Source organism: Dermochelys coriacea, chromosome 6 (genome assembly GCF_009764565.3).
Source record: "Dermochelys coriacea isolate rDerCor1 chromosome 6, rDerCor1.pri.v4, whole genome shotgun sequence".
Lineage (NCBI taxonomy): Eukaryota > Metazoa > Chordata > Testudines > Dermochelyidae > Dermochelys > Dermochelys coriacea.
This window is the reverse complement of record NC_050073.1, coordinates 58242928-58258441: the sequence shown is the minus strand read 5'-3', so window position 1 is coordinate 58258441 and position 15514 is coordinate 58242928. Positions and strand designations below refer to the sequence as shown.

The 15514-nt window shown below is 44.4% G+C and overlaps 2 protein-coding genes across 12 annotated transcripts in view; one reads left to right on the top strand and one right to left on the bottom strand.

Moving 5' to 3' along the window:
- Window positions 1-1873, bottom strand: part of ZFYVE26 (zinc finger FYVE-type containing 26) — a 74720-nt gene extending 72847 nt beyond the window's left edge. For 6 of the 11 annotated variants that reach the window (XM_043517400.1, XM_043517404.1, XM_043517405.1 and 3 more), the window contains exons 1-2: window positions 1497-1736; window positions 349-560 (exon numbers count right to left, since the gene is read on the bottom strand). In XM_043517400.1, the coding sequence (XP_043373335.1) occupies window positions 349-560; window positions 1497-1562 (278 nt within the window). In that variant the 5' untranslated portion in view covers window positions 1563-1736. Of the gene's footprint in view, window positions 1-348; window positions 636-1109; window positions 1335-1496 lie in introns of those variants that run through there. The other 5 variants (XM_043517399.1, XM_043517401.1, XM_038404323.2 and 2 more) reach the window with 4 other exon arrangements.
- A 5088-nt stretch (window positions 1874-6961) lies between these two features.
- LOC119857739 (galectin-related protein A-like) lies at window positions 6962-14825 on the top strand. Its single transcript, XM_038407042.2, has 4 exons — window positions 6962-7146; window positions 10413-10501; window positions 13336-13510; window positions 13921-14825. Exons 1-4 carry the CDS (start codon window positions 7120-7122, stop codon window positions 14062-14064), a joined length of 435 nt encoding a protein of 144 aa, XP_038262970.1. The 5' UTR covers window positions 6962-7119; the 3' UTR covers window positions 14065-14825.
- Window positions 14826-15514: the final 689 nt, after the last annotated feature.

The window sequence follows — 15514 nt, the reverse complement described above, 5'->3', positions numbered from 1 at the left end:
GGAGAGGGGAACAGCTTGTCTCCGTGTGCTGCCTGGGCCATCAAGTGTCACCCCCACAGCTCCCATTGGCCGATTCCCACCAGGGGACGCAGAGACGTGCAAGCAGCTGGTCGCTTCTGGGAGCAGCATGAAGCCACGGCATGCAGGCAGCCTGCCTGAGCCCTGCTGAGCCGGTGCCCCCCATTAGCCCAGGGCTGCAGCCCCTGCATTAATCCAGCCCCGATTCTAAGGGTCCCTTATAGTTAAGAATAAAGAATCAGCCTCAATTTCTGAGAATTGCATCACATACATCCTGTTTAACACACTTCTGCTTCCACCAGTTAGACAAAAATCCCACACAGCACTTACCTTAACTGAGACGGACAAGCTATTAGAGCCTGCAGAATAGCTGTAACTTTCTCAGAGCCATCCCCCTGCCACTGATGTAACTGAGGAATACAGGCTTGTGCTAGCTCCCAGTTTCCCTGCTGCACACATTCACAAAAAAAACAGAAAAGATGTTCCAGAGAGGCTGCTTCCTCATTACCAAATGGATGCATCATCCCACTGTGACTGGACTCCTGGAGACAAGAAGAAAAAAGAAGAAAAGAAAAACCATCCAGAGGTAAGTCACAACAAATCTTCCCTCAGTGCACCTGGAACAGAACAGATCTAGAATCAGAAACCAAGCTGTACCTATTTAAGTGTTTTAAAGTTTGGAATGTATTCCCAGCCAGTGATAAGATCAATACCACAATATTTGTTCAAGTAGGTAATTTAAACATTATTCCTGTGAAACATGCACTGATACTTGTTTAGTCAATGCTCTCAGGAAACAGGAAGGATCAATGTATTTGTTTTTGTTTGCACTATGCTTTCAATAGAGCTCTGACTTCTGTAGGAAAGGTAAAATGTGCTATCTTGACAACCCAGGAGCCTGTAGTGAACATTAGCAGTTCCATCTCAAGCTTTCTCCACACTGGGAACTTCTCACCCCTATATATTAACCTGCCAAGGTGTCTCAGTCAGTCATGATCTAGAGAGATCATCTTAAGGGAGATGAGAGAGTTTAGTCTCCATGGTCTAGTCATTCAAAATACAAGTGACAAGTAGCACAAGAATTGCCATACCAGATCAGACCAGGGGTGCATCTAATTTAGAATCCAGACTTAACAGCAGCTGCTTAGAGAAAGGTACAAGAAACCCCGCAACATGGTGCTTTATATTTGTGACACAAACATTAGGACCCGGTCAGAGATTCACCAAACACTTTCGCAGGGCTACCTTCCCCCACCCCACCCCACCCCACCCCCCGTGTCAGCCCTCCCATCAGTGGATTTCCCCCACCTCGCTCCCCATCCTCTGCTGTCCTATCCCTGAACCAAGGACCTGGGTCATCAGTCCTCCGCCCACATCCCGAAATCCCCCCACTAGCCCCCTCCCTAGGTGCCCTCCTCCCCCGCTGGCTGGCTGGCTGCCTCTCGTGCCCCGTCCCAGCGCCCGCCTGGGTGACCTGCCTGGGATGAGTGGAGATCAGGGCCCGTAGCGCCCAGCAAGCACCGGCGGTCCCGACCCCTCCGCATCGACTGGGCTGGGCACCACTAGACACGCAGCTCTTAGGGAAGACCCAGAGGTAGTGGATCGGTCCGGCTCCCCCTGCGCACTCGGGGCTTATGGGACGGTCCGCACTGATTACATTCCCCAAGCTGAGCAGCCTAGTGCCGCGGCCATCTTGAAAGACGAATCAGGTGACTTTCCCAACAGCCGGCACGCCCAAAACGGCGAGCGCTTATTGGTCAAACCGGATGACTATGTAAATAAAGTGCCATCTTTCTCTAGAGGCACGGAAGCATAGAGCTAACCCCACGCAGGGACAGCTCCGCCCACCGTCCCCGAGCCGGACCCCCCCGCTGTCCAGTTATCCGCCCACCCCGCAGGCTCCACCCAGCGGCCGACGTAGCCCAGCCTCTCCTGAACCAGCCGACCCGCCCCTCGTTCTCCAGCCCACTGAGCCGCTCGGCCTGTGGCCGGAGAGGCGGGAATCGCGTCACGTGCTGCCGACTGTTACTCGCAAGAGCCGCCCGGGCCTGGGGCAACAGCCCTGAGGCGGACCCGGCGCGCGCGCCCTCGCTCCGCGTCGCAGTGACCCGGTACCGCGGTTCCCCCTGTGAGGGCCGCTGTGCGCCGAGCCCTTCCCCCTCGGACCTTGCCGTGCCTGGGGGCTCCCGCCTGATCCCGCTGCGGGGGTCCCAAGGCCCCACCAGCCAGGATGGGGCTTTACCCGTAGCTTGCTCTGGAGCCGGCCCACTGGCCCACCCCCTCCGTGGCCCGCTCACAAGAGGGCAGAATGGATGAAAAAGTACATGACCGAAAAATTGCCGTTTGGTAGCCTTTTGCAGCCAAGGGTGTAAATGACCATGTAGGGTGCAGTGGAGACTCGGCAAGACTTTCCTCTGGCTCAGCCTCGCGGCTCTGGCTCTTCTCTGCCTTCTGTTCGGGCACCAGTCTGCAGCCGTTCCCCCAGGACACGGTTGTGCGCTCCTTCCATCATAACCAAACACAAGCTGGGACAGAGGGGAGGCCTTGCTTATTTGAGCATTTATTTGAGTAACATTGCAGTTGTCTTAACTTGTAACTAAACAGCTTGGTAATAGCAACCATACTATAATTAAATGCAACATACCTGTGGGAGGGAAAACATCAAAGACACCTATCACAGTAGCATTTAACTTCAGAAAGGGGAACGACGCAAACGGGGAAGCTAGTTACACAGAAATTAAAGGGTACAGTCACAACACCTTGCAAGCTGCATGGAAACTTTTAAAAAACACCATAATAGAGTCTCAAGTTAAATGTATTCTCCATATTAAAAAACATAATACAGGGGTCCGGCAAACGTCGGCACATGGCCCATCAGGGTAATCAGCTCGCGGGCTGTGAGACATTTTGTTTACATTGACTGTCCGCAGGCATGATCTCCCACAGCTCCCAGTGACCGTAGTTCGCCATTCCCGGTCAATGGGAGCTGCGGGAAGCTATAAGGCACTATAAGTGGCGAGAGGCAGAAAGGCATCTTTTAAAAATTGGAATTTAAATCCTGAGGAAAATAGAAAGGAGCATGAACTCTGGCAAGTTTAAAAGTATAATTAGGTGTAACACCTACAGACCCTGGCCGTTGGCAGGCAGGATCAAACCTGGGACCTCTGGAGTTAAATGCATGAGCTGTTGCCACATGAGCTAAACATCATGTACCCTTTAGCTAAGTCTGTAGAACAGACTCATTAATCTCTCTCTAAGTGCTATCAATAGTAGATGGGACAGAACACCACAGCCAGGTGGTGTGTGGGTTATATAGGAAGGCTAAAAAAGAATTTGAAAAGCAACTAGCCAAAGACTCAAAAACTAATAGCCACCCCCCAAAAAAAGTACATCAGAAGCAGTAAGCCTGCCAAACAATCAGTGGGGTCACTGGGCAATCAAGGAGCTAAAGAAGCACTTAAGGAGGATAAGGCTATTGCGAGAAACTAAATGAATTCTTTGCATTGCTCTTCACTGCAGAAGATGTAAGGGAGATCCCACACCTAAGCCATTCTTTTTAGGTGACAAATCTGAGGAACTGGCCCATATTGAAATGTCAATAAAGGAGGTTTTGGAACAAATTGATAAACAGTTATAAGTTGCCAGGACCAGATGGTATTCATCCAAGAGTTTTGAAGGAAATCAGATATGAAATTGCACAACTATTACCTGTGGTATGTGTTGTCAGTAGCTACCGGTGTGGTGCTCTGCTCTTGTTCAATGATGATAACAGTCGGCTGCATGTGTGTTCCCTCTGTGTGCTGTCCCAGCTCTGCGCAGATAGCTAACACAGCAGACCCTGAGAGAACCCCCAATGACCACAAACTCTAGTAAGGTACAAAGGCACGTCGACCAGGTTTATTGTCAAACAGAAACACAATCTCTAGCCCCCCAATTCATATAACTTATATAACTTATATACGGTTTGTTGCTAGTTCCTATGTGCTCCCTGGCAATGGACTCAGCTCAGTCAGTGGTGGGACTTTCCACTGCCCCCTAAGCTGGACAAAGACATCCACTCTGGGATGCATTCTTATACACAGGTACAAACAAGTTACATAACACTCTTGATGTATTGAGTGCAACCCCTTTACGTAACAATGCACCACCCTTCTACGCAGTAAGGTGCTGCCTCTCACCTTGTACATGTTGATTCGAACAAAACAATACCCGTCATACTGGCCTTTTGCCCCTGTCCTTGTTATCTATGTGGATGGTATAAGAATGTTCTTGTACCATTTGTGTATGGCTCTGGTATCTAATACACTTTAGATATATGTTTCTGCAACAGCATATCTTTATGCAACATCAGCCCTTTCCTGCCAGCTTCTGTGAGCAGGGCCTGCCTCTGGCTCGCAGCTTAACTTTGCTTTATGTTAGCAAAGTCTTGACCATTACTTTAGCTCAGGCCTTAGGTCTCATACCGGGCCTCTGATACCAAAAGGTTTATGTTTCATCTTACTACAGTATGTAAGCTATCACTTAAATCAGCTTCTGTACCAGATGACTAGACGAGGATAGCTAATGTGACCGATTTTTAAAAAAGGCTCCAGAGGCAATCCTGGCAATTACCGGCTGGTAAACCTGACTTCAATACCAGGGAAATTGGTTGAAACTATAGTAAAGAACAGAACTATCAGACACAGAGATGAAAATGATTTGTTGGGAAAGAGTCAACACGGCTTTTGTAAAGGCAAATCATGCCTAATCAAACAGAATTCTTGGAGGGGGCGGGGGTCAACGAAGGACCAGGATGATCCAGTGGATATAGTGTACTTGGACTTTCAGAAAGCCTTTGAAAAGGTCCCTCACCAAAGTAACCAAAGTAAGCAGTCATGGCATAAGAGTGAAGGTCATCTCATGGATCAGTAACTGGTTAAAAGACAAGAAACAAAGGGTAAGAATAAATGGTCAGTTTTCAGATTGAAGAGAGGTAAATAGTGGTGTCTCCCAGGAGTCTGTACTGGGACCAGTGCTGTTCACCATATTCATGAATGATCTGAAAAAAGGGGTAAGCAGTGAGGTGGCAAAATTTGCAGATGATACAAAATTATTCGAAATAGTTGAGTCCAAAGCAAAACTCAAAGAGTTACAAAGGGATCTCACAAAACTGGGTGACTGGGAAACAAAATGGCAGATGAAATTCAATATTGATAAATGCAAAGCAATGCACGTTGGAAAACATAATCCTAACTATACATACAAAATGATGGGGTCTAAATTAGTTGTTACCATACTAGAAAGAGAACTTGGAGTCATTGTGGATAGTTCTCTGAAAACATCCACTGAATGAGCAGCAGCAGCCAAAAAAGCTAACAGAATGTTAGGAACCATTAGGAAAGTGATAGATAAGACAGAAAAGATCATAATGCTACAATATAAATCCATGGTATGCCCACACGTTGAATACTGCATGCAGTTTTGGTCACCCGATCGCAAAAAAAGATATAGTAGAATTTGAAAAAGTACAGAGAAGGGCAACAAAAATGATGAAGGGTATGGAACAGATTCTTTATGAGGAAAGATTAAAAAGACTGGGATTTTCCAGCTTGAAAAAGAGACGACTGAGAGAGGGGATATGATAGAGGTCTATAGAATTGTGAATGGTGTTGAGAAAATGAATAAGGAAGTGTTATTTACTCCTTCACATAATACAAATACCAGGGTCACCCAATGAAATTAATAGACAGCAGGTTTAAAACAAAAGGAAGTATTTCTTCACACAACACACAGTCAACCTGTGGAACTCGTTGCCAGGGGATGTTGTGAAGGCCAAAAGTATAGCAGGGTTACAAAAAAATTAGGTAAGTTCAAGGAGGATAGGTCCATCAATGGTCATTAGCCACGATAGTCTGGGATGCAACCCCATTAGGGTGACCAGATGTCCTGATTTCATAGGGACAGTCTCAATATTTAGAGCTTTTTTTTATATGGGCTCCTATTACCTCCTAACCCCGTCCCGATTTTTCACACTTACTATCTGGTCACCCTAAATCCTTTGCTTTGGGTGTCTCTAGCCTCTGATTGCCAGAAGCTGGGAGTGGACGATGAGATGGTTCACTCTGTGATTGCCTGTTTTGTTCATTCCTTCTGAAGCACCTGGCATTGGCCACTGCAGCAAGACAGGATGTTGGGTTAGATGGACCATTAGTTTGACCCAGTATAGCTGGTCTTACAGTTTTTAAAAATATGTTAATTCAGTGCTTTGTCAGAGATATTATATTGAAAGCCCTGGGGAATTAAATCTTTTGCATATCCACTGAAAAGGTACAGCATGGGCAGTGACAGTTCATGCTGCCCCTCAACTTTGCTCTGTAGGGACCACTTAGCATACAAGAGTGAGAGATGTAGGCCAAATTCCACAAAGGTATTTAGGCTCCTGAACTCCATTGCCTTAATGTCCACATGCATCTGGTCCTTGTTTCTTCTACAACAAGGAGTCCAGCTAGGGCCATCTTTGATGGTGTTTTTGTGATATGGACGCTTGTCCAAAGAGGAACTGGACTGGGACCGCCAATACCTTTCCATTAGGCTACCTAGCAGCCATTAGATAATGATTTTCAGTCACTGCCAGTTTAGGGTAGATTCTGCACTGGGTTCTGCTTGGGTAGACTCTTGTGCCTGCATGGAACCCCACTGAAGTCAATGGGGTCCACATAGGTGCCAGGGTTCACTTGCATGGAATTAATTGCATTATCATGGCCTTGACTAGTACTACAACTGATTACTAGTTCCCAGCTGTTTTTATACCTATGAGCTATCAAGTTCCTCACTGTTTCTCTATCGCCTTTTGCCACTGTGTGATGGAAGATGAAGAGTAGGCTCTTGTGACTCAGCTATTTGAGCGGGTGGTGTCTAACCAGTGTTTGACTGAGATAATGCTCCCCCTTTCATCCTCCCTTTATTCCGGGGTTTTTGTATATTTTTTCTACACACACACACACACACAAAGAAAAGAAAAGAAAAGAAAAGAAAAGAAAAGAAAAGAAAAGAAAAGAAAAGAAAAGAAAAGAAAACTTTGCTGCGAGGCTGCTGCACAGGAGACGAGTAAAAGGCAGAGAGATGACAGAAAATGACAGGGGCACAAATGTAAGTGAATAAATCCACTGGTAGGGGTGGGGTTTTTTTTAGTAGAAAATATGTTTTTAAATACATAAATGTATTAAAAAGACACAACTGCTAGAGGTGCATGGGTCTTCCTATAATCAAATTAAAACCCATTCAGGAGCTCTTCCTGCTACCTCATGCTGGATCCCTGAGTAGGTTTCAGGCATACCAGGTGTTCCATCTCAGCTAGGGAATCACCTGTGAATGATCAGACCTCAGCCTGTATTCAGGGTACCATGGAAGAATTTGTAAGTGCTAAAACCACATGGAAGCCGGGGTACACTTACATTTATTCTTTATGTAGTATCATACATATGAATAATAGTATTTACGGTATGGGGCTTTGCAAACATTAAGTAGTTAATCTTCACAGCCCACCTTTCAGATTGTAAAGTGTTATTATTTCATTTTACTGTCTCTCACTTAAGAAAGCAATGAGTGTTGGTGGGGAGGAGGGGACATATTCTCCACTAGTTTGTCTAGTCTAATTTTAAATATCTCAAGGGAGTCTGCCACTTCCCTTGGGGTACTCCACAGGCTAATACATCTCACCCTTTGACACTTTTCCTCTGGTGAGTATCCTAAATTTTCCTGCCTGGGGTTCTGTTGAGTTCCCCCAAGGAATAATTGTACATTTTCTAAAATGTTAGATTCTCTAGTCATTTCTCTCTATTTTTTAAAATTATTAAAAAAAAAAGCAGGGTTCTATAACTGTCTGTGGGATTAGAAGGTATTTGGTCGTAAATGCCACTCTCAGGGGGGATCTAACTAATTGTTATACTGAAACTGAAAGAAGGACAGGAAATTACATACATTGAAATGAAGAAGGAAAATGTAGGCAGAATATTAGGAGAAATTTTCTAATCATGATATCTATTAGCATCTGGAATAGTCTTTGGGTGGGACTCATAGGGAATGGTCCACATGCTGTCATTTGGGACATTTTAAACCAATGTAACCTAGAAAAAGTGTTGGAGTCATAGTAAACAATTTTTTTTTTACTTATAGTAACCCCGTCCCCAACACCATTGTGCCTCACAATCTTTAATGTATTTAGGCTTACCACAACCTTGTGAGGTAGGGAAGTACTGTTATTCCTATTTTTACATATGGACAAATGAGGCACAGAAAAACTAAGCAACTTGCCCAAGGTCACATCAAAAGCCTGTGGCATAGCAAAGCGTTGAACCCAGCTCTTTCCCATTCTAAACCAGCATCCTAATCATTGGGCCATCCTTCCTCTCAACAGTCCTCCACTAGCCCCACAGGAATGTGCTAGAGTAGTGATACTCAGACCTCAACATTGCTGGAAAGAACCACAGTAGTGTGAATTCATTGTTTTGTTTACTATATATTATTCTCACAGCAAAATGACTGACCAAGTATTATTATTATTATATCAACTACAATAGGTTAATAACATAGTAAAAGCATCCTGATTGGTTAACAACTTAGATTAATAATTAAATCACACAGTGTTTTAATATTATGTCCTACAAAGAACTGCAGGATACACATTAAAGAGCCACTTGTGGCTCACAAAACTCAGTCTGAGTATCGCTGTGTGAGAGAAATCTGTTATCTCTAGTTTGTATGCTCATGAAAATGAGCAAACATTTGGTGAATTGCAGATTTGCTCTTTTTTAAGGTTTAATCATCAACAGATCTAATTTTTCAGATCATCAGATCTATTAAAAAAATCATCCAACCAGATCTATTTAAAAAAATAATGTGATATACAGTAGAACCTCAGAGTTATGAACACCAGAGTTTTGAATTGACCAATCAACATACACCTTATTCGGAAACTGAAGTTCACAATCAGGCACCAGCAGAGACAAAAAAAAAAGCAAATACAGTACAGTACTGTGTTAAACATAAACTGAAAAAAAAAGGGAAAGCAGCATTTTTCTTCTGCACAGTAAAGTTTCAAAGCTGTATTAAGTCAATGTTCAGTTATAAACTTTTGAAAGAACAACCATAATGTTCAGTGTTACGAACATTTCAGAGTTACAAACAACATTCCTGAGGTGTTCATAACTCTAAAGTTCAACTGTAGCAAATTACATTTGAATGGAAACTGCTTCATTATGAACAAAAGTTCATGCAAACTGCCACAAAGGTCTGATTTTTATTGAGCTTAGTCCTATGTCAGTAGAGATACCAAGTCAGTAATATTAGAACCTGTAGAACTCATTGCCAGGGGATGTTGTGAAGGCCAAAAGAATAACTGGGTTCAAAAAAGAATTTGATAAATTCATGAAAGATAGGTCCATCAATTACTACTAACCCGGATGATCAAGGATTGACACAATCCCATGCTCTGGGTGTCCCTAAATCTCTGACTGCCAGAAGCTGGGACTGGACAACAGGGGATGAATCACTTGTTAATTGCCCTATTCTGTTCATTCCCTCTGAAGCATCTGGCACTGACCACTGTCAGAAGACAGGATACTGGGCTAGAACATTGGTCTGACCCAGTATGGCAGTTCTTATGTATTTATATTTTATTATCAACTCCCTTAGCTCTTTTCAGCCCTCTCTCCTTGGACTAAAGCCTGCTAAATCCTAAATGCCTGTTTGTGCAGAGCTCCTGGTGACTTTAATTGGAGTTTAGACTGATAAGGCTGGCAAGATTTAGTCTTTTGACTCTGTTGTTAATTTTACCTGTGCACTGAGCTTGAAAAATAAAGCAAATGATGAAAATTGCTAATAACATAATACTTAGCTCTTTTATCGCATCTTCTATCTGAGGTTTCTCAAAAATTTTTACACAGGTAAATGAGTACAAATACATACTATTTATGTATTTATAGCACTTTATATTTTCAAAATATTTTATAACCATTAACTCGCAAAACATCCCTGTGAGATAGAGAAGTACTATCCCAATTCTAATCCTCTGCATTAACCACTTATTCTATTAAAGTTGTCACTAACCCCTAAAACAGATCAGGGAGCTGTTTGGGATTAGTAAGGTAGAATTGATTTGCAGCTATTTCGTTTTCAAGTATATTTGTAGACAGGATAAAGAAAGAATTTTTATAGTTATTTTTAAAAAATGGCAGTGGTTTAAAGGTACTTAGTCGCTTGCATTTTTAGAATAAGTCCCAGGGGAAATTGATTGGTGAACAGAAGGCCGATGAGATGACAGAATTGTATAATAAATGCAATATATCACATGATTCTGCAGTTTACCATGCAGGCTGCAAATCTAGAGATCAATAACAGTTATTTTTTCCCACTAGGTGGAGCGATATGTTGGTGAAATTAAAGGAGGACTGAAACCAGCCATGAAAATCACTATTATTGGGGTCATATGTTCCAACCCCAAGAGGTAGGGTGGGGAGCTGTTGTTCAGTTGGTTATTTCACGTACAGGAGTATCTGCCATCTAGGCTGGCCATAAGCACAAGAGGTTCCTTGAGGGCCTGCATTCTTTTGAGTTTGGAAGGGAAGCGGTACAGACTCATAATCATGGGCCACGACCTAATCTCTTTCTTTTTGCAGTGAGATTGCAGGGAGACAACTGATAGCCCAGTCTCTCTAAAAATGTGGTAAAGTGATTGGGCAAGCAACAAACCTTCTTCTGCTTGTTTCTGTGATATAAACTACCTGGTGTGTATGTGCAGTCTTTCCCTCTGTTGGACAGCAACAGACCCAATCCAGGATCTGGGACTATAATGCCCCTTAGTGGTTGGAGGCCTACAAAGACAGCCTCATCATCTAATTTTGCATAAGTGGTAGAATCCAGTAGTTTCAAGCATAAAAAGCTCTGGTCTGTAGCTGTGTGCAGTTTAGATGGCAGCTATAGTCATTTACAGCTATGGATCCTGATATAGCCCCATGGACCGCCCGAATAGTGGCCAGTGCAGCTGGCCCCGGGGACTGCCCAAGCAGCAGCGGTCCTGGGGGCCTCCGGAGCAGCAGGCCATCGGGGCTGTCAAACTCCAACACTGAAGCAGCGGCCCCCCCAAAGCTGCGGGGCTCAGGAGATGAGATATAGTAATGGGTATTTATAGTAAAAGTCATGGGCAGGCCATGGGCCATAAATTTTTTTTATTGCCATGACTTGTCCATGACTTTTACTAAAAATACCCATGACTAAATCTTAGCTTTATCCATGGGGTATGTCCTTGAACAGAGTTAGCAGTAGATGTCTGCTCAGCCACAGCCACCAGCTGAGGGGAAATATTCAGCAAAATCCTGAGGGCTGCTAGGACCCAGCTGGGAACAGGGCAAGGGGAAGTATGAAACAACTTGCTCCCTCTCCCTCCTCCTGGAGCCACAGCCCTGATCCCCCACTGCTCCAGATTCATAGATTTTTCAGGTTTCAGAGTGGTAGCCATGTTAGTCTGTATCAGCAAAAAGAACGAGGAGTACTTGTGACATCTTAGAGACTAACAAACTTGTTAGTCTCTAACGTTCCACAAGTACCCCTCATTCTTTTTTTTTATAGATTTTTCAGGTGAGAATGGACCACTACAGATGTATAGCTGACCTCGTGTGTAGCACAGATCATAGAACTTCCCCTAATGATTCCTGAATTGAGCATTTGCTGGCACTTTACACAGGTATACATAACTACACAAGGGCTACGGCAGTGGAGAATCAGGCTACCTATGACTGAGAATTTACTCTTTGCCTGCACCATTGAGATGAAGGACACACAGTAATGCCTCCTTTGTCCCTCCATATCCAGCAGTCCCTCACAAGTGGCCTAGTATAAACCCGTTCCATTCTCAGCTCTCAGGAGTCAAGGGCAGGAACTTCAGATCCCTGAGAAGCTCCAGGAAGAAGCAGGGATGAATCACTAGATAGGATGAATCACTAGATGAATCACAGGGATGAATCACTAGATACACAAATGTTGAGACAGATATTGCAACCACAGTCAATATCTTTGGGGACCATATTGTATTAAGTTTATGAATGATTTTTGTATCACTGTGGGCCAGGGATTGTATGGGCCAGTGTGGGCCAGGGGGGAGGGTTACCAGAGCCCCATGGGGATTGATTAGTGTGACTCACCGAGGCTTTAAACACCTGCAGGTATCACCCGCTGGGGAAGTTTGTATATTCAGATTCAAACTGGGTTTTCCAGAGGCCAACAGACAAAGAAAGGGCTTTTGATATGAAAAGGGTGGGTTTAAATTGACTCTAGGCCAGTAAATGGACACGCCCTTCTGTCTAAGAGGGGGTCCAAACATTGTGGAAGGGTTAGAAAGACTTTAGCCTACTAGGGCCCCCTTAGACTAATGGGTGAATGTGTGTAGAAACTTTTCTTTAAATGTTTTCTCTGTAATACTTAAGAATAAATGTGCTTGAGCTGTGTGGTAACTTGTAACCACTGGTAATATACTGTTCATAGCCCTGAGCGAGAAAGCATTGCACAGGAGCTAGCCATTGGATGGACTTGCTGGGGATTTCACAGTGTACGAGAGGGAGCTGTGCAGCTTTAAAACCTCAGGCAGGAGGGAGAGAGATGGGGGTATCCCAAGATAGATAATAGCTGGAAGCCTGAAACCTTAAGTTGGTGCCCTCCAGGAAGCCCCAAGAGGGAATACAGGTGCAGTTAACTCTGAAACTGTGACAAACTACCTAGTATAGACACTCCAGTTATTCCTTTTGTTGTTATACAATTTGCAATCCATATAAAGGATGGTACCAATCTGACACTAAAGAGCACACTCCTTTCTTCCCTTCTCAAATCAAAATAAAACAGAAAAACAATCTCCATTGATCACAAAGTAGAAGTATTTATAGGGTGCCATTACATTGGACATAACTGACATCACAGTCACATCAAGACAAGTCACTAGTTAATAACTTACGACTCAGTGTTAAGGTAAACAACTACAGTAACCAGCATTGCTGAATGTGGCTAGGTTGGCTTGAGGTCTGCATAAAACTGGCTAAGCACTCCCAAAATGAAAAACCTGAAATGGATTCTTTCAGGGCGGGTCTGCTTTAGTTATTCCAAAGAACTGCTGATGAATATGGGGACATCATTTCAGGATATTACAACCACCAGACCATTAAAACATGGCCATATGCCAAACTAAGTGGTTTGGGATGGATGCTCTATGTCCTTATGTGCATCTGTCACTCCAACCATGTTCTGGTAGTTTGCTGAAAGTCCTGTTCATGATCACTGACTTGGTCCTTACAGCTTTGCAGTGACTCTGCTCTGTGACCCCATGGATGCAAGCAAGGATATTGGGCTGTTACTTACAGTCAACTTCAGTGAGAAATCCATCACCCGGAATGCACAGATTGCTGGGAAATGGGGAAGAGAGGAGAAGAACATTCCCTACTTCCCATTCACAGCAGGAGACACGTTTAAGGTATTCTTGTTAGTTATCATGGGTGTAGGAGGGAGACAGTAGACCAGCTGAGTACAACACAGTGAATTTTATACAGTTGAAAGATGCCAGATTGACAGTCCTGAAGAGTTAAGTCTTATTTAGCCATCAAACTAGTACAGCATGGGGAGCGGCAGTGCAAGCTTCCCCCAACACCTCCTGATGTGGAGGAACCATCTCTATGTGCAAATTCTTTTTCCCATTCACTGAGGATAATTTGCTGTAAGAGCTTTTCAGCAGAGATAAGATGTTACTTACAGGAGACATAGAGAAACTAGACAGACCTTACACTCCACTTCATAGAGCACTTGGGGTTCCAAAGTCCAGGCTAGTGAAATAGACAGCCCTTGGTGCTGGCCTCTAATTCCCCCTTTGCCCTTGCTCCTTTGCAGATGGAGCTCTTCTGTGAGCACCAGCAGATCCGTGTCCTGCTCGATGGACGGCAGCTCTGTTATTTCACTCACCGCATTCAGCCCCTGCACTTGGTAACAGCTTTACAAATCTCAGGGGACATCAAACTTACCAAGGTGGCTTGAAAAATGGACCCCACATCACCAATGAACTAAGACAAATGTACTTTCCCATGTACATAGAAGTGTTTTCTTTTTCCTTCTTGCCACTTCTTGAGATTTTAAATGTGGACTTTGTTTGGGTTTGTTTGATGACAAGTTTGAAATGTCTGCTTTCTCTCACAGAGCCTGAAGAGCTGCAATGGCAGGGTGGGTTCAAGCACATGAGGCTCTTTGCAAAGCCATTCTGTTGGGCCTTCCAGACTGCAAAGCCTGTGATTCAGACAGTTTGCAGCCTTCTCTATCCTCATTGGCTCTAAATTGTTCTGCCATGCCACCTGGAGGGGCTCAGCCACCTGAGGATGGGTGGGGTTATTAGGTCACATATCTAGAAGTAGAGAGGGGGATTTAGCATGTAGTGGAAGGCAATCTGTTAAATAGGTGAGGAAACCTGTGGTATGCCCCAGCAAGGTCCATGTTAGAGGACAAGACACCCTATTACCCCAAGCTATGATCACAATGCTCAGCAGTCAGCACAAAGCACCTTGTGCCTCACACCGTGGAGCAGTGAATGGCCCACTAGCATTTCCAACTGTCTGTAGTGGGTGGAGCCCTCATGAACTGGGAGCTCTGTAGAGCTGCAGGTTTGGCAGTCTTGTCTTAACTGGCCCATGCAGCAACATCTGTACCTAAATCTGCATCATCTGTTCCTATATCCAGCCATATCTGCCCATTTACCGGCAAGCCTCTTTACCTGCTTTAAGAAATAAACTTTTGATCCATCTTAATGTTGTGCTGATCATTTGCCCTGGTAGGTTTAGAGAAGCGGTTGTTATTATTATACATATTTACACTGCACCGTGTACTTGATGTTTTGCAAACAGTGAAAAAAATACATTCCTTTCCAATGAGTTTCAATCTACATGTCTCAGGGTTCCATCCTTTTCCTGTGAAACTCTCCCTTAAAGACAATGGGTCAGATTCTGATCTGAATTACCGTGGTATGAATCTGGAGTAACTCCCCTAAAGCTAGTGGCCCGAAGACACAAGTAGCAGGACACAAGACACCTCAGCACACGATTGGTGGTGATGGTGCTGACACTGCTCCTGCCTTGGGTCTTCTTCCCTGGCTCCTGTTCCCATTCCATCCACACATCCTCATGCACATTACCAACCAAAGGCCTCTGCCTCTCTGCGGGCCCTGTTGTGTACTGAAGTCCCAAAATGTGCATCTATATAAAGTTCAGGTAATTTATGAATGGCTGTAATCGGGGCTGGTTCTAGGGGTGAGTGAGCAAGGCAGTTGCCCTGGGCCCCAACTTTCAGGGAGCGCAAACTGCTGTGCTGCTCAGTTTTTGTTTGTTTTCTCCCCTCTCTCTCTGCACCTTATTGGCCAGCTTTCCACACTCCCCACACACTTGGGCACATGGGGTTAGAGATGTCGGGGGGAGGACCAAAAACCATTTTTCTCCCAGCA